The following is a 22,518-nucleotide window of genomic DNA, read 5'->3' as shown; positions in this document are numbered from 1 at the left end:
CGATGGAGGACGATTCTGAAGTTGGAGGAGAAAATGAGATGGGAGTTTTTTGACATACCCTAACTGTCTTGAACTGGAATACACAGACTTCACTCAGAGCTAGACAAGATGAGCATTTGAGGTTAAAAAGTATATCAATTGTCAATTTTTGTAGAAAATAACCACTAGTTTCACTAGATACGACCCTTGTTCCTCGGCTGGGATCATTTAGAGCCCTTTGAAGCTGCATTTTGGAAGTTCAAACTCACTGGCACCATAGAAGTCCACTATATTGTGAACATTTCAGAAATGTTTTCCACGAAAAACAATTTCTTTAAGACTGATGAAAGAAAGACATGAACATCTTGGATGAGAAAGGGGTGAGCAAATTATAATTTTTGTTTTGGAAGTGAACTTTTCCTTTAAGTAGAGCTGCTTTATAGAATATTTTCTCTGTGTGTGTGTGACGAACCTGCTCGTTCTCGGGAGCTTTTGCAGTTGTATATGGAGTATGTGTTGTGTCTGTTCAGATTGGGCTCCAGGAAGGCCACAGGAAACGCACCTGAAAACGCAGCCAGACATTCGCCGAGAGCCGGGCGCTGCCTGAACACAACACACAACAATCAACTACATCCTTCACACACACACAATGCTCTTCAGCACATTTATTAAACAACTAAAGTCTGATCAGTGAATCACTTTGTTCAGGATAAATCAATTTGTTTAGGATGAATCACTTTGTTTAGGACGAATCAATTCAAGATTTTGTTTACAATGAATCATTTTTATTCACTTTGTTTAGAATGAATCACTTTGATGTATTTCTCACTTGTAAACTGCTTTAAATAAAAATATGCTAAATGAATAAATAGATGTGAATCAATCAGGTGGTTTATTACCTCTCAACATAAATACTTTTACTGGTTCCAAGTGAGTACAAACTGTTCAGGATGCGATAGCAGGAAACCTGGACATCATCCACTGCAATGACACAAGAACATGAGATCTGACACACGCTGCTGTTCACTAATGATATTTAACAACTGATATTAATATCTAGAGAGCAGGAGTAAGATATGATGCAGATATATTTACAGAAGAAAGGTGACTCACGGATGAGATCCTCTCCGAACAGGTTCTGTCCGATGTGTTCGAACAGCGAGGAGAGGACGGGCAGCAGAGCGACGGTGGTGTAGTTTATGATCTGTGTGACTCCTTTAGGCTGCACTCGCGTGTGTGTGAACTGACCCTGCCGCAGGTTCTCCATCGTCTTCTCCAGATCTTCTGCTGAGTTATCAAAGAACGCCCTCAGAGCCGCTTTGACTGAGTCCTGACCGGTTTTCATCACAGTCCTGGACACAAAATGCAAAGACTTGAACTTTTTGAGCCACATACCCTGCCGAAGAGATCAGTTTCATCGTGCACATCTCATCAACATCTGCATCATTAATATATTTGTATAATCAGACATTTCACTCGCATTTGCAACTAAAAACTGCACGCGACTAGAAAAATATTTAGGAGCAGCAGTGCGACTGACCCGACCAGAATATTAGTGTTTGCACTGAGAGGAGCTTCAAAGGTTTCTACGTGTTTTTGCAACGATGAGTAATGTATCACAGACATATCTCACCAATGCTTTCACAAACAAAGTGTAGAGAGACTGACTGTGCAGTGGAGAGAGCACAGTTGATTATAATAGAACTTTGTGAGATTGCGATGAGCTAAGATGAGGGACAGCTTTTAATGGTGTTTAAAGGAGTTGTAAATGAGATCTAAATTTAATAAAGCAGTTCAATAAACAAGAAGTTAATATTAAGTGACTTACATTGTCTGACTATAACACTATTGCCTGATTTTGCTTTATATTGTCGTCAAAAATAGCTTGAAACAAGTCACAACTGAGCCGCTGCACATCTCCATTCATTCGTTTATGAATAAACGTGCGTTTTTAAATGAATCTAGTGAGTCAATGATTCAATTTCCCATTTATTAAGACAGTTTCATTCCTGAATGAATCATTGGTTCGAACAAATCGAATGAATGAATGAATGATTCAGTGATTAAATCAGTGACTTGTCTCCACCTATTGGCAGATTTAGTTTCATTTTTAAAGTATCTTATCAGTTATTTAAACCATGTAATATTTCCATATTCAAACTTTTATATTTAAAACATTAACCTCTACATGAATTTATGAATTTGACTGCACTCATGCCAGCTCTGAGCCTCATTAAACATGAAAACACACCTACAAGACACTTTTGTGTTTTTCTTTGCCACCTCTGTAGCACTAATTAATTGTATTACTCAATTCATTTGATTGGTAACTTGCTATTATTCTACTTATTCTTATTCTGTTGTTTTATAAAATAGCTTATAAAATATAATTTTTAAAAAATTTAAAAGATGACATACTTTAATAAAGTTAGAATAATGCCATTGCGAAGGTAAAAACAAACTTTGGTCAGATTTTTTGATTATTAATTAGAAAGTGCTCCTGAAATTTTAAGTGTGCTACTAAATTTAAGTTTAAGGTAAGTAAAAATAAAAAAGTAAGCGCAGAGCCGATAATATATTTCAGTATGTCTGACTAACCTGGCGTCCAGCGTCTGTCCCAGTATATGCAGGCAGTTCACGATGGATGTGGCATCATTCCCTGAGAAACACGATGACAAATTACTGACCTCGGACACACGGACCACCAACGATCAGGCATTAGTGGTTTTCACACTTTCTATTCTAACTTGCATCATCCAACTTTAAACTAGAGTTTCCAAACCCCTTAAATCCACGTCTGCACACTGAATGATCAAACAGATCTTCTTGGACAGCGATTTTACACTTATTTAATCATGTCTAATGCTGTTTGAGCTCAGATGAACAGCTTCAAGAGCAAGAAACTGATCTCAAAACACCTCCAGACACACGTGCTTCAAAGACGACACACACGCCTTACCGAACAAAGAGATCCGGTGTCGCACCAGAACTGCCAGTTTGCAGAACAAGCTGAGAGTCACAGGAGACAGAAAACATCAGGATAAAGAGATAATAAACCAAATGAGAATAAATCACACAAATACAGATTCGTTCTTTAAGTTCAAGCAGACATGAGGCACACATCACCTGGTCACCATCTCCTTCTCTTTATTGGAGGCGTGGCCGCCGCTGCTGATTGGTCGAACAGCAGTGGACAGGAAGTAGAGCCGATGGTTTTTGAAGTACTGGTCCACCAGCGGCAGCACAACCTGGAAATGAGTGACATAATCGTTCCATCAGTGTATGAATTTAACAATTAATTTGACTGACATGAGGTGAATTAATCAGGCGATTCAGACCTTGCCGAAGAATTTGATCTGCTGCTCGTGGGGGATTTTCTCTCCTTTCGGCCGAACTCCAGCATCTGAAATCAAGATGAGAAGCTGATGTGATGACGACGATGATCAGTGATTCTGAGACTGATACTGGCATTAAAGCGAGTGTCTCACCGTACTCCAGCATGTGTTCTTGAGCTTCATCCACATACGTGATCAGCTGCTGCAGAAACGTGTAGGCGAAGCGCTTCTCTATGGCCGGAGTGTCCAGATCCTGTTCTTTCATAGCCCTGCTCACATCACAAACACACACCTCACATCCATCTGTGTTCATTTTGATGGAAAACCTGCACATTTCCACACATTAGATTTAAATATGGTGAAATGTGTTCAACTTAGCTGTGACTGAAGCACACTGGAAGATTAAAACATTATAAAACCAGTCAAAGCATTTTACAAACACTCCACAGGATACACATACAGCTGTGTGGAGCTCATAGAAAGGGTTTGTTTGTGCTCCAGTTTGCAGTTTTCATGCGTAGTATTTATTATTTATTGATTTTATGACAACTACTGTTTAGTATGGAAGCCCATTTCAGCCACGGAATAAAAAATAAAAAAGGTATTATGCTTATTTTATCTCACAATTCAGACTTTTTTCCTCAGAATTGTGAGATATAAACTCACAGTTGCGAGATATAAAGTCAGAATTGTGAGATATAAACATGCAATTGTAAGTTATGAATTCCAGTTCTGAGGAGAAAAAAAGACTGAAATGTCTACATCCCACAATTCTGACTTATTTTTTGCAATTGCGAGTTTATATCACAAAATACTGACTTTATTTCTCACAATTGCGAGTTTTTGTTGAAAAAAAAAGTCAGAATTGCAAGTCTGTAGCACGCAATTCTGAGAAAAAATGTCAGAATTGTGAGATAAAAAGTCACAATAACCTTTCTTCATTTTTTATTCAGTGGCGGAAACTGGCTTTTATAGTTTAGGACTGTTTTTAAAAAGTTGATACTTTTATTCATCAAGGATGCATTAAACTGATCTAAAGTGTCTATAAAGACTTTTATAATATTTTATTAAATAATTATTTATTAAATAGGATTTCTATTTCAAATAAATGCTGTTCTCTTGAACTTTCTATTAATCTGTGAATCCTGAAAAATAAAATGTATGATGTTGCCACAAACACATTGTTTTCAACATTGCTAATAATAAAAATGTTTGTTGAGCAGCAAATCAGCATATCAGAATGATTTCTGAAGGACCATGTGACAGTAATGATGCAAAAAATTCAGCTTTGATCACAGAAATAAATTTGAACAGATATTCACATACTGTAGGTAACAGCCGTTTTAAATTGTAATAATATTTCACTACTTTTACTGCATTTTTGATCAAATAAATGAAGCCTTGGTGAGCAGAAGAGACTTTTTTCAAAAACATCAAAAAATGACCAACCCCATTTTGTAAAATAATTCTATTAATATTAACTATATAATTATAACTGTATGTATAATTCTAAGTGAGATGCAAACCGTGTCTACGGATGAATGTGAAAGAGCAGCACACACACACACACACACACACACACACACACACACACACACACACAGGATCACCTTGAGACGCTGTATCCATTGATCTGAAAGAACTTGAGGATGTCTTGTGCTTTCTCTCGGTCTTTGGATTTCTCTTTGGCAGTTAAAGTGTCATAAGGAACCAGTAATGGATGACTTCCTCCTCCTGTCACACACACAAACACACACATTAGAAAACAGCACCAGACACACACTGAGAAAATACACAGCCCTGCAGCGCCATCTGATGGCTGTGCTCAGGTTTATTTGCTCAGAAGGATCACACTACTGTACTATTTTTATAGTATGCAACAGGCATGTATTGTGTAGTGTGTAAATATAGACCTTTGGATTCCAGCTCTAGTTTTTTCTTCTGAGCCCAAATGTTGTGATAGTTCTCAGCCAGCAGCTCCGCCATCGCCTGAAGCACACAAACACAATAATGTGTGTTTAAAAGAGTCAAAGGTCCAGCTGTGTTGCTGATGTTTAAGCTGTTCACTCACATGAAGGTCTCTGGACAGCGTCACATTGCTCATGTCGACTGGCCGTGGGCTGAAACCGTGAGCGCCCTCTATGGAGCGCTGCAGGAGGCATGAGAGGTCAAAGGTCATCATCAATCACTCTGACAGTGATTCATACTGTAACTACGGTAGTTTCTGACCTGACTGGACAGAGAGATCCGGCGCGTACGGTTGTGTAACGTGGACGCGTCGCTCTCTCTCATCCTCTCGATGCTCCAGCCCCACGACAGCATCGTCTTCAGACTCTCTCTGATTGGCCAGCGGTACACCTCCTTATCCTGAAACATAGATGCATGCTGGGAAATCTGCTCACACGCTGCTGTTTACTCTTGATTCTGAGTGCAATCATTGAATGGTTTCTGTACCTTCTCAGACAGACATTTGTAGGGCTTGAGCAGCGGATGAACTTTGGATGATTCACACATCTGCTCTCCATAAACCCAGCCGACGGCAAACTACAGACACACAGATCAACACATCAGTGAACCGTTCAAACAAGAACATGTGCTCTCAGCCGCGTCGCTGATGCAAACCACGCTCTGCCAGAGTTTAAGGTTAACCTACTGTCAGGCTACTTGTCTGATAAAGTACTTAGTCACAAAAAGAAAGCATTAAATGTAATTTTGAACCACACTGGCAGAAAAAACCTAACCCTAACTGCACTAAATTCAAGAAAATGTCTGAATGCAACACTGTTAATAAAATAGAAGCTCTCTATTTCAAATAACTGAAATAAACAATAAACAAAATATTCATTACAATGAATTCAGAGTTAACACTTTACAATAAGGCCCAGTTCATTATCATTAGTTAATGCTTTAACCAACATGAACAACAACAAGCAACATATGTTTTACCACTATTAATAAAAATACAAATGGTCATTGTTTTCAGATTAGTTCAAAGTGCAATAACTAATGTCAACAAAAACATTTGATTTAAATGCATATTATTAAATATTGAAATTAACATTTACTAAAATTAACAAATGCTCTAAAATGATTGCTCAATGTTCGTTCATGTTTACTAGTGTAACTAATGTCAACTAATGAAACCTTAATGTAAAGTGTTACCTGCTAAAGATGGCTCATCATGAATCATTTATTGAATCAGTCTGCACTGATTCAGTTGAGTCTGAATGAATGAATCAAACTCAATGCTACTTATTAGCTACATTATTTGATCATTGATTCAACTCATTTAATCAAACAAATAACTCAGACGATATGACACAAAAGTGACGTGTTTTGACTCACTACACCACTACTTCATGGAAAGTGGCACTAGATAGTGTAAATTGTGTTACTAGTAAAGTTACACAATTTTAAGAACCACTGAGCTACAGTCACACAGCTGAAAAAAGGACTTTTACCAGTGATTATCTGGTTATTTACTCCCCAACATCAGATTTACTAAGAGAGGAGGACAAAATACAGCCAAAAATATAAAATAAGATGAATATAAGATGTCAGTTTAATAATGAAATGAAAGCAGCTCTGACCTTCTCCATTGACCACTTCTCGTGGGAGTATTCTGCATATTTATTGATGAAATGATCAAGTTTCTCAGGAACAACAACACTGCAGAAACAAACAAAACCACAATACACACATCTGAAAAACATCTCCAAGCAGCTTCATTGACTAAACACTCGAGAGGCAGAAGAGAGTTTGTGTCTGACCTGCTGGTGTCGGCGGGCTGTGGGTTGAAGTTTCCGTCGGCGTCCATGGAGGACTGTTTCTCCATCATGGCCATGTAGTTTGACTCCATGTAATCGGGTGGTAAAGCTCCACCCACCGCGCTCAGACACGGCAGCGCCAGCTTAAACAGCTCCACGTCATATTTCTGCAAACACACACACATTTACAGACTTACAGAGACAGCAGAAAATGAAACCTCAGCTCGGACTCTGCTGTACCTTTCTGGCCAGAGCGTCAAAGATTCCCCAAAAGAGCTTTCTGGACAGATGCAGCTCCTCATCGGACGCAGCGCCGAAGCTTCCCCATCCTCCGGACAGACAGTAGTACTTCCAGCAGCGCTCGTAGTGATTGGTCAGGAGCTGCGGGAGGACACGCCCACCAGAGTTCAGTTACTACAGCACTTGATTCCAGATGTGAATGAGAGATCAGACGCGTCTCACCTTCAGAGGCATCTTAGTGTGTTCGTTGAGCACAGGAACATCAAACACCAGACGCCTCAGCAGATGCTGCATCATTGAAGGGCGCAGTTTACTGCAAAACACACAAACAGTCAGATGAAACACAGTACATTAAGACATTAAAGTTTAAATTTATTAAAGTTTTTAGAAATGTTGTGCTTAAATATGCGAATGTAGCATTTTCTAATTAAATATGATAAAACCCAAAATCTGTCTTTATTATTTAAATAATAATTTTTGTTACAAGTTTGAAAACAGCTTTCTCATAATCAAAGCAAAACATCAACTATTGTGCTGGGCAGTGGTTTAAATTGATTTTGCACTGATTTGTCATTCAAACATAATGATGTGAGGTTTTTTTAAGCAAAAAAAGATGCTTAATCAAAGTTTTAACGTAAACACAAGAGTTGCTACAGTTGAGGTCAAAAGTTTACACCCCCCTTTCAGAATCTGCAAAATGTTAATTATTTTAGCAAAATAAAAGGGGTCATACAAAATAAATGTCGTTGTTTATTTAGTACTGACCTGAATAAGATATCTCACATAAAATATGTTTACATACAGATCTGGCCATTAAAAAAGCGTCTATTTTCACGCGGCGGCCTGCAATTCGGCACGCGTGATCACGGATCTACCTGCAGGCGCTTTTTCAGAATTTTTTAGAAGCTAAACATAATTTAAAACTGTAAAGTATTTGCAGAACAAAGAAAACATGAAGGATGCTGCTTTGCCTTCCTTTCCGTGAGCTTGTCCCTCAGTCCATTTGTTTTCTTTTGTTTTGTAATCTTTATATTGTTTTCGTGAAATACATTTTTTCTGTTTTATAAAATTTTATTGATTCGTTGTAAAATACTGCTTACATTGTCCTTGAAATAGGCTATAGGAATTAAAAGAATCCATGCAACATTTTATATGTTCCTTTGACTATAATTTATTTTGATAATGAACAGGTTGCTATGTCAAGTTAGCAAAATATATTGCATGTGCTTGAGGCGCCTGCGTGATCACTGCTTTTTTTTTTTTACTTTTTATGAGAGAAAACGGTTACTCTGTCATTTATGGTCATACAGACAGAAGCTAAACATAATTCAAAACTGTAAAGTAGCCTATTTGCAGAATAAAGAAAACATGAAGGGTGCCGCTTAATATTTGCCTTCCTTTCCGTGAACTTTGGAGCTTGTTTTGTTGAACTTTTGTTTTGTAATCTTTATATTATTTTCGTGAAATATATTTTTTCTCTTTTATACCATTTTATTGATTGATTCGTTGTAAAATAATGCTTACATTGTCCTTGAAATAGGATATAAGAAAGCGGAACAGATACCTGAAGCGGAACAGGTACGGATATCGCATGCTGTGTTGCTGATAAACATGATATAGTTTCAGTTCTGTTGCTTTTATATGAAAATAAATACGATACACAAGACACTCAAAGTGCTTGCTATTTAATTCCATACGAAAGGCGTATTTATCATCCATTTTTTTTAATACAAACATGTATTTTAGATTTTGATAGTAATATGACAACAATCACATATCTCATTGAATGCACTGTCATAATGTTTGGGAATATTCACACGGAATTAAACACATAACCACCTGATATTAGATTAAAAATAAAACATTTTAGAAGAGAATGCAACATCAAACTGTGTCCTCAGCCAGTCGTTTCCCATTGATTCTGCGCAGATTTTGCTCATCTCAAACGAGTCTTTTAGCTTGTGGTGATGTTCGCTGCCGCTTCAGTTTTACATGACTGCCCCCTACTGATCATGTCTTTCCTGTGTCAATGCATGTTGTGTTATCCCACATAATACACCGGTGTCCTGCGCGCAATTTGAATGGCCAGATCTGTATAGTCCACAACAATAAATAATAGTTGATTTTCTTAAAAAAAATGACTCTGTTTAAAAGTCTACATCCCCTTGATTCTTAATACTGTGTTGTTATCTGAATGATCCACAGCTGTGTTTTTTTGTTTAGTGATAGTTGTTCATGAGTCCCTTTTTTTGTCAGAAAGGAAAAACCATGTTAAGAGCCAGTGGGTAAAACCTTTTTGAATTCACGTTTGAACCTTCTGTAATAGTTGCATATGAGTCCCTCAGTTGTCCTCAGTGTGAAAAGATGGATCTCAAAATCATACAGTCATTGCTGGAAAGGGTTAAAATGCACAAAAATGCTGGAAAACCAAAGAATTTGTGGGAGCTGAAGGATTTTTCTGAAGAACAGCAGACAGTTTAACTGTTCAGGACAAACAAGGGACTCATGAACAACTATCACTAAACAAAAAAACCCAGCTGTGGATCATTCAGAGAACAACACAGCATTAAGAATCAAGGGGATGTAAACTTTTGAACGAGGTAATTTTTTAAAAGGAAATTAAACTATTATTTATTCTTGTGGACTAAATGTAAACATATTTTGTGTGGAATATCTTATTCAGGTCGGTACTAAATAAACAATGACATGCATTTTGTATGATCCCTTTTTTTTTGGTAAAATAATTAACATTTTTCGGATTCTGAAAGTCTATACACTAGTCTGAAGAACTGCCCATGTCAGTCAGTCAGTGAGCAGAACTAACTAGTCCTCACCCGCACACGGCCAGCAGACACTCCTCAATAGCGTCTCTCTGTGCTTTGGTGAGACAGCAGCCTTTGGACAGCCTGTAGACGGTGTGCAGCAGAGAGTCGATGAGAGACGCGAACGGCTCCGTCCCGGCGAACAGAGGAGCGCATTTAGTGAGCAGCGGCAGGACCGCCGTGCACAGGTACCGGTTCAGGGCCAACGCCATGTCTGTGGCGCTCAGAGCAACCTGGAGGTCAGAGGTCACAGAATGAGGAGAGGGGTCAAGCATCATAACACACGCAGGTGTCACGAGACTCACCGTGTCCAATGAGGCGGCGGCTCTGAGGTCAGGAAGAAAGCCCACTTCCAGCAGGTGCAGGAGGAAGTTTTGGTCCTCGATGCCGTAAACTCTGTCCAGGAACAGAACCATGGCCGCTTTGTGATCGGGACAGAACCCTGCTGACATGTCCGGCTCAATCACAGAACCGTCTGAAAACACAAAAATGAACCATAAATCAACAAGCGACCAGAACAACATACTGGTTAGTGCACATAATGACAGATTAACACCCAAAAATGACCAATTTCCTGGTTTATTTCATGTTCCATGTGTAAAAAGCTGCTGATTACATACAGAAATAATGCAAATTTGTCCATCAGTTTCCATAAAAAAAACATGGCACAGCTCTGTCAATGTGCTGTAAATGTGTTTATTGTTTATTTTTCACACAGATTGCATTGTCTGTGGTAATCGCCAGCAAAAAAACAGGTGCAGCACATAGAACTGAAGATAAATCTAGATGTTTCTCTTTGTGTGAGTGTTGTTGTAATGTGTGATCAGACCTTTGGCCAGCCTGGGCATCAGGAAGGGGATGCTGATCACTCCCACCAGATCCTCAATGGGAATAAGCGAACGCAGGATGGCTCGGATACGGATGGCCTCTCCCTTCCCCGCATGGATCAGCTGATCAAGGAGAATGCATAGATCACATGACGAGAAGAATGCGATCAACATAAAGTCTTATGTACATGTGACAGTGAAGATGATCCACAGGGGACTCACGTGCATCTCTGGAGCACAGCGGCCCAACAGATCGATCAGAGCGGCGTAGAAGGTCATGATGGCGTTCCCCATGTGAATGGTGTCATCTTCCTCTTCCTCCATGATGTCATTACTGAGAGACACACAGATCATCAGCAGTAGCTTGAGTAGCATGTGTTCTACTGATCAGGTGGGTTATTTTCCTTACTCCAAAAAACACACACTATAGTCACTATAGTTAAACTATGGTCACCACAAATTGACAATGGTTTTGCTACACTAACCACAGCTTAACCATGGTATTTGTAGTAAAATTGTGGTTACTACACTTTTACTCTATTAAAACCACAGTCAGTTTTCTTGAGGGATTTGTATTTGTGTATACTTTATTTGTTATTTGTTTTGTTTTCATAACTGTTCTGCCTTAATGGCTTGATCTTTTATGCTATATAATAAAAAATAAATATGAAAAAAAAGATGTCTGAACTGCTCCAAAACTGAATCAAATGATTCGCAAATAATTTGCGATCTGAAGACCCGATCTAAATTAAATGATTTGCGATCTAAAGACCCAATCTAACTCAAATAATTCACGATCTGAATCACGATCTAAATCAAATGGTCTAACTTAACCAGATGACAGCATCCAGTCATCTTATAAAATTCAAGGAAATGTTCAGTTTATCAGTATATATTTAGTAATAAATATTTGACAAAAATATTGTTGTATCTGATTGTATTAGTCTTTTATGGCATCGTGTTTACTTATTGTCGAGATAAGGAAAGTGATCATGAGCATTGTAACGTTTAAAGCAGCACTGAAAAGGACTGGGGCTACATAAGACCAGATGGACTACAGCGTTAATTTGTGTCATAAGATATGTGCTTATTACAAAAATTAAACACTTATTTCATAGATACATAGTCTTTCAATAATTCAAGCACTTTTCTTTTTCAAGTACCTCTTCGGGAATGCTGCTATTTAAGGGTTTTCCAGGCCTTTAATTACTACTTCAAGCACCTTGTAAGCATATTATTAGTTTTGTTGCTGCTTTACGCAATAATTTAATTAGGACTTGAACACTTCTCTCCTTCAAAAATTCAGATGTGCATGTAAACACACCATAGCCCTTTAAAGCACTCTAGATGTAAATGAAACTGCAGCAGATCCAGCAGAAGTCACTGCATTTAGAGCACGACCCAATTTACTTGGATGTTTCTGGACCAGTGGACAATGACAGATCAGGAACACACAAGATAAATGAAGGAGAGAATCGTGTGTGAGATGGAGACGCTGATCAAACGCTACACTCTTTAATAAAGGTTACCAAAGGTGGCCTTTGTAGCAATGCAATAGAAGAACCATTTCTGATCAGTTCCTAAAATAACTATTTATTTGTAAGTGTAAAGAGTAGTTTTCCATTAAAATGAAAAAGTTCCAACAGATGTTTGTCATGTAAACTAGACACTGACATGTTGATGATTTTCTGTGTGTGTGTGTTTATTGCGTACAGCGTCCTGCTCTCCTCGGTGGTGGGTGACGGTCCGTCTCTGCCTGGATCTTCTGAGATCTTTATGGCTTCCTCCATCGCCGCCAGCAGCCCGTTCCCACCCTCTCCGCGCAGGGCGGGGCCAAAACACTCTGGCCGACGAATCAGGAGCCGCACCACCACATTAGCGTTCTCCTCCACGCTCTCACCTGAGACACACAATAACACCATTCACCTTTAATAACACACTACATCACCATCATCTCCAGAAGAACAGACAGAACACCAACCGTTACAGAAGACCGCAAACCGGAGGAAGTCCAGGTAACGTTCCCCCTCCACTGGGTTCCAGCCGATGTCAGGATACCCTTTGGACATCAGCATCACGCAGCTCTGGAGACCACAGCCTGCCAGATACTGAACCACCTGACACACACACACACACACACACACACACACACACACACACACACAGAGTCAGTGTTCAACAGCCCACATCAGCCAATCACATACTAAGGAGATACAGAGGGAGAATGTGGAACCTTCTCGAGGTCCGGTTCTCTCAGCGCCAGAGCCAGTTCATTGTTATCCATCACAGATGCGGCAGCCACATCCAGAGGAGTGGAACCTCGCATGGACGGAGATGCTGCAGAGACAAACACATATAGTTAAAGGAATAGTTCACACTAGTGCGCAGTGGAGTAAGACGTTCTTTTTTCGAGCTCCGTGTTGTGACCTCCGTTTAAAGTTAATATTTACAGCACACAAACTTTTTTTCTGCAACCACCTGTTGTCTAAGTTCTTTCTCAATCTACCCTGCTGAAAAAAACAGCATATGCTGGTTAGGTATGTTTTGGTGCTGGGATGCTGGTTTTTGCTGGTTTATGCTGGTCCTTTGCTGGTTTATGCTGGTCATGTTGCTGGTCAAGGACCAGCATAAACCAGCAAAGGACCAGCATTAACCAGCAACATGACCAGCATAAACCAGCAAAAACCAGCAAGGGCCCAGCATAAACCAGCAAAGGACTAGCATATACCAGCTAAAACCAGCATCCCAGCACCAAAACATACCTAACCAGCATATGCTGTTTTTTTCAGCAGGGTAATTAACTCGGTTTTACGCCAAGATGCCCTCTAATAAGGAAAAAGAAGCTCAAAGCGGGAGAGGCGCATCTTCCACTGCTGCTGGCAATGAAGCGATATTAGCTGCTATCACTAAACAAGGTGCGGAGCTAGCCAACGTTTCTAAACTAGTGGATGGCCTTAAGAAATCGATGGAAGAGCACCTTGATTCAATAGAATCGTGCTTGTCTACTCTTCAGAACAAACATCACGAAGTCGAACGTCGTATGGGTGATATTGATGAAGCTCTTTCGACTGCTGACAAACGCATCATGACATTGGAGGCCACATGCAATGAGCTTCAGGTGGCTAACGGCCTCAGTGCCAAACTCAATGATTAAGAGGGACGCTCTCGAAGGCTTAACATACGGATTGTTGGAATCAAAGAGGGAGAAGAGAAGAGTCATCCTAACGAAATCATCTCCAAGTTGATCCCAGAGTTACTTGGTCAGGATAACTTCGGCAAACCAGTAAAGGTGGACAGAGCTCATCGCAGTTTGTAATAAGTGAGTTTGTATTGGTATATCGGAGGTTCTCGCGGGGCTGTCGGCTTAGGCTAGCCTTTAGTGCACAATGGCTCTGTTACCCGGCAGTCTCCTAATAGGAAGCATGACAAGCCGCATTGTTCTCTATGGCGGCTTGGGGTGTGTTCTCTGTTCTTTGTTAATCTGCCAGATATTGAGCTCTTGTATGTCAGTCTGCTTTGTCTATTATGTTTTAACTTAGATGCATTCTGAATAATCTGATGAAGTCACTTGATTTAGTAGACATATGGAGACTCCAACACCCCTCTGACAGACAATATTCTTTTTTCTCCCCAGTACATGGTAGTTTCTCTAGAATAGATTATTTTTTTGTTGACACCAGACTAATATCAAAAGTAGACAATTCCACTTATCATAGTATTTTATTCTCCGACCATGCTCCCCTCTCAATTAATGTAAACTTGAACTTGAATACACATCACTATAACTGGAAATTCAACCCCATTATCTCAGATAAAAGTTTCTATGAATATATATCCATTAAGATCTCAGAATTTCTGCAAAGCAATGACACAGGGGATGTCTCTGATTCAACATTGTGGGAGACTTTTAAAGTTGTGTCATGGGACAAGTCATATCATATCAGTCTACTCTTAGAAGAGCTAGACTCAGAAAGGCCTGAGATTGAGTCTGAACTATCTGCTTTAGAGGATTCTTATAGAAACTCAAAATCTGAGGATACCCTAAATGCTATTTTGAAAATCAAATATGAGTACAATCAGATTCTTGGTGGGCAGGTGAGACATTATATCTGCAGGCTGAGACAAACACATTTTGAGCTGGGTGAGAAAGCACATAAACTGCTTGCTAGACAGTTAAAAGGAGTGCAAGCAGATAGGGCAATGCATAAAATCTATTCTTCTAATGGTCAGCTGATAACTGATCCTAAAAACATAAACAACAGATTTTTTGATTTTTACAGCCAGTTATATACTTCAAAGTCTACAGCCACTGACACAGAGATAGCAAACTTCCTCAATGCACTGGAAATCCCATCCATTGATGATGGTGCCAGGCAGGTTTTAGATGCGTGTTTCACATTGGAGGAAATTAAAACTGCCATACGCTCCTTCCCTAATGGCAAAGCTTGCTGTCCCGATGGATTTGGTATAGAATTTTATAAAGCTCACATTGACACCATTGCACCCCTTTTACTCCGTATGATAAACTGTTCTTTGGAGGATGGAGTATCTCCTCAAACTCTCTATGACGCTCATGTCTGTTTGCTTCGGAAACAGGACAGAGATGAAGCTGACGTGGTATCTTATCGTCCTCTAAGCTTGCTGAATTCTGACCAAAAGATTATAGCCAAAGTTCTAACAAATCGGCTGAACAAATATATGGGCAGCTTAATCCACCCTGATCAAACAGGGTTCATTTCTGACAGATTCTCTTTCTCTAACACCCGCCGTCTGTTGAATGTAATGTACTCTACCAAGTTGCCCCATGCTGCTGCTATCTCTCTAGATGCACAGCAGGCTTTTGATCAAGTTGAATGGAGATACATGTTTGCGGCCCTGGAAAAATTTGGCTTTGGTGACAAATGTATGACTTTGTTAAGAAGGCTATATGCATGTCCCAAGTCCTCAGTTCTGACAAACTTTGATAGATCTCCCCAGTTCATGTTAGGTCGTGGCATGAGACAGGGATGCTGTCTTTCCCCCTTGCTTTTTGCCTTGGCTCTTGAGCCCTTGGCGACAGCTATTAGAGCCAGCTCTCAAATTAGTGGGAAAAGATGTGGTAGATCTGACTGTACCATTGGCCTGTATGCAGATGATGTGATTTTGACTCTGTCAGATGCAAAGACATCCCTATCCCCCCTGTTTGATCTGATAAAGCAATTTGGGCAATTTTCTGGGTTCACTATCAACTGGGATAAAAGTCTGTTCATGCCTTTGTCGAATGACCTAGACCCCACTTTTCTTAATGGTCTGCCATTCAGGCTTGCAACGGATCATTTCAAATACTTAGGGATCAACATCACCAGAAATCCTAAACTTCTCTTTAAACACAATTATATGGAATTTATTGCTAAACTTAGAAGTATGATTGAAAAATGGAAACTTCTTCCCTTATCAATAATAGGGTGTGTTAATATTATTAAAATGATTGTGCTACCCAAATTCATCTACCTTTTTCAAAATGAACCCATCTTTCTTACATCTTCCTTTTTTAAGACAGCATACTCAATCATCATGCCCTTCATATGGGCCTTTAAGACGCCACGCATAACCAAGGCGCATCTCCAGAAACCCATAACTGAAGGCGGCCTTGGACTTCCTGTTTTGCGCCATTACTACTGGGCCGGTAACGCCAGAACATGGGTTTACTTTAACTGCTGGTGGTCAAGAATCCACCCCAGCTGGCCTGTAATAGAATCTCATAAGGCAATATCACTAACTGGAGCATCCTTACCTGCAGTTCTGTTCTCTGATTTAAACCTGCTCACCAAATTACTCAAACAGTTAAAAGCTGATTTTATTTTATCTAATTCACTCAGAATTCTTAAGCAAATTAAAAGTGTGTTGAAACTCTCTGTTTTGTCCTGTTATGCCCCTATATGGCAAAACCCTTCCTTTAAACCTGGTTTGATGGACTCTACATTTACTTCCTGGGCTGTGAAGGGTCTGTCTCTGGTGAGGGATTTCTATCTAAACAAATGCTTCACATCTTTTGCTCAACTTCAGGAGAAATACCAAATTCCTACTGGGCATTTTTTTCACTATCTACAAATTAGAAATTTTGTAAAACAGTCTCTACCACTTGATCAGATGCCAGATCAGCACAATTTTTACAATCTTTTGTCTACAAGCCCTATATCCAAAGGCCTCATTTCTTCTTTTGTTTCACTTTTCACACAGGTGTAGAAATTTCAGATGGGCTGTGGGCAATGGGATTAGAAAGGGTTAATGCATTAATGCTAGGCTTCAGTTTATCCAGTATAAAATAATCCATTCGCTTACATTACTCCAAAACTAAACTTAATAAGATCTTCCCCTCTGTCTCTCCTACCTGTGACAAGTGCAAATCAAGTGCTGGGACCCTGGCGCATCTTTTTTGGGACTGTCCCAAACTCAGAGGTTTCTGGGATGACATTTTTCATTTATACAGTGATATATATGTAACAAGCCACTGCAACCAGATGGTATTGTTGCAATTTTACATTGCTCTGACTATTCCATAACTCTTCCAGCAGCACTGCAAGAGGCACTTATGTTCGGTATGGTTATAGCAAAGAGGGTGATTTTGAGGGAATGGAAATCTAGCTCTCCACCATGTTTTAAACAATGGCTGAACGATATGGTGTCCTGTTTATATCTTGAAGAGTTGCAACATACCTTGTCAGACAGTTGTACCAATTTTTTTTAAGATTTGGGGTCCCTTTATTGATTATATTAATTAGGGACAAGGATACAGTATCAAACTAAGGCACACCTGGGTATTGTACCTTTTTGTATGTTTGTCTGCTTTCCGACTACGCCCTTTGTATGTATTCAAGCATCTGGGACATTGCCTCTTGAACCTCTTTTTTGGACCTCTCTGCTCTTCATTTTATGGACAATTCCTGTCACCTAAAGAACATTTTCACCATCTGATGGACTGACCTGCTGAGATGCAAATTTAGTTTGGACTGGCAGTATTTGTAGATTGTCTTTGTGATGTCTTGTGTTGGTTTGTGTTCTGTCTGTTGGTTGTCAAAATAAAATGCATAAGAAAAAAAAAAAAGGAATAGTTCACTTCCAAAGCAAAAATGTACAGACATTGTATGTTTTTGTCTGTGTTTGTCTTTCTTTCTTCAGTCGTAAAGAATTTTTTTTTTGAGGGAAACATTTAAGGGATGTGCTCCATATAGTGGACTTCTATGGTGCCCATGAGTTTAAACTTCCAAAATGCAGTTTAAATGCACCTTCAAAGGACAAGGAATACGATCCCAGACGAGGAATAAGGGTCTGTTATTTTCAAAAAAAATTATCATTATCTGTAAAATTTTTGCTCTGAAAGTGAACTACTCTTTTAATGGACATGGGCGTCTCTGAGCGCTCACTAGATCTCTAGACTTCTTACCGAGTCCCACGCTGCTGTTCTCCAGCAGGTAGCTCAGATGATCAAACATGGCCTTCTGATTCTGACGGCTGATCCGACAGAAGTAGCACAGGAACCGACAGCAGTTGGCCACCATCTTAGGAAAGGTGATTTCCTAAAGACCAAAAGATAGTCGTTCAGTGACACTGCAGTCATCGTATTTGAATAAACTCCTAAGACAGAGATGACACTGAGCATCGTCACCTTGGACTCTCCTCCGCTCAGGACGTTCACCATCACCTCCATGACGGTCTCGTGCATGCCCAGCGCTCGCATCAGGTTTGGATGTTGGTAGAACACCTTGTTATTCATGATATCACTACAGACAAGACACAGACAGGTCAGAGGTCAGACTGGAATCTTACACACTAATCATGGGTCATCCAAGATGTTCATGTCTTTCTTTCTTCAGTCGTAAAGAAATTATGTTTTTTGAGGAAAACATTCCAGGATTTCTCTCCATATAGTGGACTTCAATGGTGCCCTGAGTTTGAACTTCCAAAATGCTGCTTCAAAGAGCTCTAAACGATCCCAGACGAGGAAGAAGAGTCTTATCTAGCGAAACGATCGGTTATTTTCTAAAAACATTTACAATTTATATACTTTTTAATCTCTACACAGAGTACACACAGAGCTAGACAAGATGAGCATTTGAGGTTAAAAAGTATATATATTGTAATTTTTTATAACTTCACAATCGTTTTGCTAGATAAGATTCTTTTTTCCTCGGCTGTGATCATTTAGAGCCATTTAAAGCTGCATTTTGGAAGTTCAAACTCGGGGGCACCATAGAAGTCCACTATATGGAGAGAAATCCTGAAATGTTTTCCTCAAAAAACATCATTTCTTCACAACTGAAGAAAGAAAGACATGAACATCTTGGATGACAAGATTATATGACATTATCTGTAGTTTTTTGTTCTGAAAGTGAACTACTCCTTTAAGTCACAACCCAAAACCCTCTACTGCCGGAAACTAAGAATGCTTTAAATTTATATGCTTTTTTAAAATTATTTTTTATTTGTCCCATTTAACAGCATTCACTATATCACAGGTGTGTCACCTGAGTCCATGAATCATGAGCTTCTCCTCCTCGCGGCCCATCCTGACGCTGAGCAGAGAGCGGATCTGACCCAGAGATGCCAGCAGGTTGATGGTGTCCTCCACCGAGACGGCGTTGATGGTGTAGGTCTTGGGCAGCGCTCGAACCTGTCCGCCGATACCGTCGTACTGCCGATGGAGCAACACGAACATGGCCCGCACCAGCTCGGGATCCTCGATGACCGACTCCTGAGCCCAGCGCACCATCGTCTCTGAGATCAGCTGCTGTAAGGTGCCTTCAGACAGAAGCAGAGATCAGCACTGCTATATAACACACAATACACTGCAAAAAATGCTTTTCTTACTTAGATTTTTTGTCTCGTTTCCAGCCAAAATATCTAAAAATTATTGAATCAGGAAGGATTTTCTAGACAAGCAAAAATTATTGTCTTGTTTTTAGTAAATACAAGTCAAAATTAAGTGAGTTTTTGCTTAAAACTAGCAAAATAATCTGCCAATGGGGTCAGAAAACTAATCTTATTTCAAGCAGACAACTAGATTATTTTTCTTCCCCCATTGGCAGATTATTTTGCTAGCTTTAAGCAAAAACTCACTTAATTTTGACTTGTTTTTACTAAAAACAAGACAATAATTTTTACTTGTCTAGTTCATTTGATTCTTTAGGGTCTTAATAAAAAGTCTATAATATACTTTGGTTAAAAATTCTCAATACACTGCAAAAAATGCTTTTTTATTTAGTTTTTTTGTCTTGTTTCCAGCCAAAATATCAACAAAACAAAAAAAAAAATCAAGAAGGATTTTCTGGACAAAAAAAAAAAAAAACGACTCAAAATTAAGTGTTTTGCTGGAAATAAGCAAAAAAAAATCTGCCAATGGGGGAAGAAAAATAATCTAGTTGTCTGCTTGAAATAAGATTAGTTTTCTGACCCCATTGGCAGATTATCTAGCTTGTTCTAAGCAAAAACTCACCTCATTTTCACTTGTTTTTTTCTGAAAACAAGAAAATAATTTTTACTTGTCTAGTTCATATGATTCTTTAGGGTCTTAATGAAAAGTCTATAATATACTTTGGTTAAAAATTCTCAATTCAAGTCAAAAGTAGGTGAGTTTTTGCTTAAAACAAGCTAAATAATCTGCCAATGGGGTCAGAAAACTAATCTTATTTCAAGCAGACAACTAGATTATTTTTCTTCCCCCATTGGCAGATTATTTTGCTAGCTTTAAGCAAAAACTCACTTAATTTTGACTTGTTTTTACTAAAAACAAGACAATAATTTTTACTTGTCTAGTTCATTTGATTCTTTAGGGTCTTAATAAAAAGTCTATAATATACTTTGGTTAAAAATTCTCAATACACTGCAAAAAATGCTTTTTTATTTAGTTTTTTTGTCTTGTTTCCAGCCAAAATATCAACAAAACAAAAAAAAAAATCAAGAAGGATTTTCTGGACAAAAAAAAAAAAAAAAACGACTCAAAATTAAGTGTTTTGCTGGAAATAAGCAAAAAAAAATCTGCCAATGGGGGAAGAAAAATAATCTAGTTGTCTGCTTGAAATAAGATTAGTTTTCTGACCCCATTGGCAGATTATCTAGCTTGTTCTAAGCAAAAACTCACCTCATTTTCACTTGTTTTTTTCTGAAAACAAGAAAATAATTTTTACTTGTCTAGTTCATATGATTCTTTAGGGTCTTAATGAAAAGTCTATAATATACTTTGGTTAAAAATTCTCAATTCAAGTCAAAAGTAGGTGAGTTTTTGCTTAAAACAAGCTAAATAATCTGCCAATGGGGTCAGAAAACTAATCTTATTTCAAGCAGACAACTAGATTATTTTTCTTCCCCCATTGGCAGATTATTTTGCTAGCTTTAAGCAAAAACTCACTTAATTTTGACTTGTTTTTACTAAAAACAAGACAATAATTTTTACTTGTCTAGTTCATTTGATTCTTTAGGGTCTTAATAAAAAGTCTATAATATACTTTGGTTAAAAATTCTCAATACACTGCAAAAAATGCTTTTTTATTTAGTTTTTTTGTCTTGTTTCCAGCCAAAATATCAACAAAACAAAAAAAAAATCAAGAAGGATTTTCTGGACAAAAAAAAAAAAAAACGACTCAAAATTAAGTGTTTTGCTGGAAATAAGCAAAAAAAATCTGCCAATGGGGGAAGAAAAATAATCTAGTTGTCTGCTTGAAATAAGATTAGTTTTCTGACCCCATTGGCAGATTATCTAGCTTGTTCTAAGCAAAAACTCACCTCATTTTCACTTGTTTTTTTCTGAAAACAAGAAAATAATTTTTACTTGTCTAGTTCATATGATTCTTTAGGGTCTTAATGAAAAGTCTATAATATACTTTGGTTAAAAATTCTCAATTCAAGTCAAAAGTAGGTGAGTTTTTGCTTAAAACAAGCTAAATAATCTGCCAATGGGGTCAGAAAACTAATCTTATTTCAAGCAGACAACTAGATTATTTTTCTTCCCCCATTGGCAGATTATTTTGCTAGCTTTAAGCAAAAACTCACTTAATTTTGACTTGTTTTTACTAAAAACAAGACAATAATTTTTACTTGTCTAGAAAATCCTTCCTGATTCAAGAATTTTTAGATATTTTGGCTGGAAACAAGACAAAAAGTCTAAGTAAGAAAAGCATTTTTTGCAGCGTAGGGTTCTCATGAAAGAGAAGAAAGCTTCACTCACTGGGTTTCTTTGATTTCTTCTTCTTTGGTATATCAGTCATTTTCTTCTTCAGGTAGGTCACCTTCTCCACCAGAGACATCAGACGCCCCCTGATGGTGAAATCACTGTCTCCATCTCCAGATTTATCATCATCCGTCTCAATGCCTGCAGTACAGACACAAACACAAACCTCATCATTAACATCTAAATCACAGAGCAGAAAAAGACTTTTATGAGATCCTCAGGGAGTAAATCACAACAATCATTAATCAATAACAACAGAGTGGAAGTGGAAAGTTGCTTTAAGCATAAATTTGTTGAAATTCATACTTATGGCAAACAGCTTGGCACTAAAAAATGAATTTCAAG

At 38.5% G+C, this 22,518-nt stretch overlaps 1 protein-coding gene across 1 annotated transcript in view; it reads right to left on the bottom strand.

Moving 5' to 3' along the window:
• Positions 1 to 22,518, bottom strand: part of ryr2a (ryanodine receptor 2a (cardiac)) — a 106,342-nt gene that overhangs the window by 41,407 nt on the left and 42,417 nt on the right. The window contains exons 37-64 of the mRNA XM_073827965.1: positions 22,171 to 22,314; positions 19,475 to 19,748; positions 18,616 to 18,730; positions 18,394 to 18,526; positions 13,204 to 13,307; positions 12,952 to 13,087; positions 12,684 to 12,870; positions 11,193 to 11,304; positions 10,973 to 11,093; positions 10,449 to 10,618; positions 10,156 to 10,376; positions 7,544 to 7,634; positions 7,322 to 7,462; positions 7,085 to 7,248; positions 6,905 to 6,983; positions 5,769 to 5,858; positions 5,544 to 5,681; positions 5,386 to 5,463; positions 5,228 to 5,303; positions 4,925 to 5,048; positions 3,468 to 3,583; positions 3,318 to 3,382; positions 3,106 to 3,227; positions 2,939 to 2,988; positions 2,578 to 2,638; positions 1,093 to 1,331; positions 879 to 960; positions 452 to 582 (exon numbers count right to left, since the gene is read on the bottom strand). Coding sequence (XP_073684066.1) covers positions 452 to 582; positions 879 to 960; positions 1,093 to 1,331; positions 2,578 to 2,638; positions 2,939 to 2,988; positions 3,106 to 3,227; positions 3,318 to 3,382; positions 3,468 to 3,583; positions 4,925 to 5,048; positions 5,228 to 5,303; positions 5,386 to 5,463; positions 5,544 to 5,681; positions 5,769 to 5,858; positions 6,905 to 6,983; positions 7,085 to 7,248; positions 7,322 to 7,462; positions 7,544 to 7,634; positions 10,156 to 10,376; positions 10,449 to 10,618; positions 10,973 to 11,093; positions 11,193 to 11,304; positions 12,684 to 12,870; positions 12,952 to 13,087; positions 13,204 to 13,307; positions 18,394 to 18,526; positions 18,616 to 18,730; positions 19,475 to 19,748; positions 22,171 to 22,314 — 3,564 coding nt within the window. The remainder of the gene's footprint in view (positions 1 to 451; positions 583 to 878; positions 961 to 1,092; positions 1,332 to 2,577; positions 2,639 to 2,938; positions 2,989 to 3,105; positions 3,228 to 3,317; positions 3,383 to 3,467; positions 3,584 to 4,924; positions 5,049 to 5,227; positions 5,304 to 5,385; positions 5,464 to 5,543; positions 5,682 to 5,768; positions 5,859 to 6,904; positions 6,984 to 7,084; positions 7,249 to 7,321; positions 7,463 to 7,543; positions 7,635 to 10,155; positions 10,377 to 10,448; positions 10,619 to 10,972; positions 11,094 to 11,192; positions 11,305 to 12,683; positions 12,871 to 12,951; positions 13,088 to 13,203; positions 13,308 to 18,393; positions 18,527 to 18,615; positions 18,731 to 19,474; positions 19,749 to 22,170; positions 22,315 to 22,518) is intronic.

Source organism: Garra rufa, chromosome 22 (genome assembly GCF_049309525.1).
Source record: "Garra rufa chromosome 22, GarRuf1.0, whole genome shotgun sequence".
Lineage (NCBI taxonomy): Eukaryota > Metazoa > Chordata > Actinopteri > Cypriniformes > Cyprinidae > Garra > Garra rufa.
The sequence above is the reverse complement of the archived record's forward strand: the minus strand, read 5'-3'. Positions and strand labels throughout refer to the sequence as shown.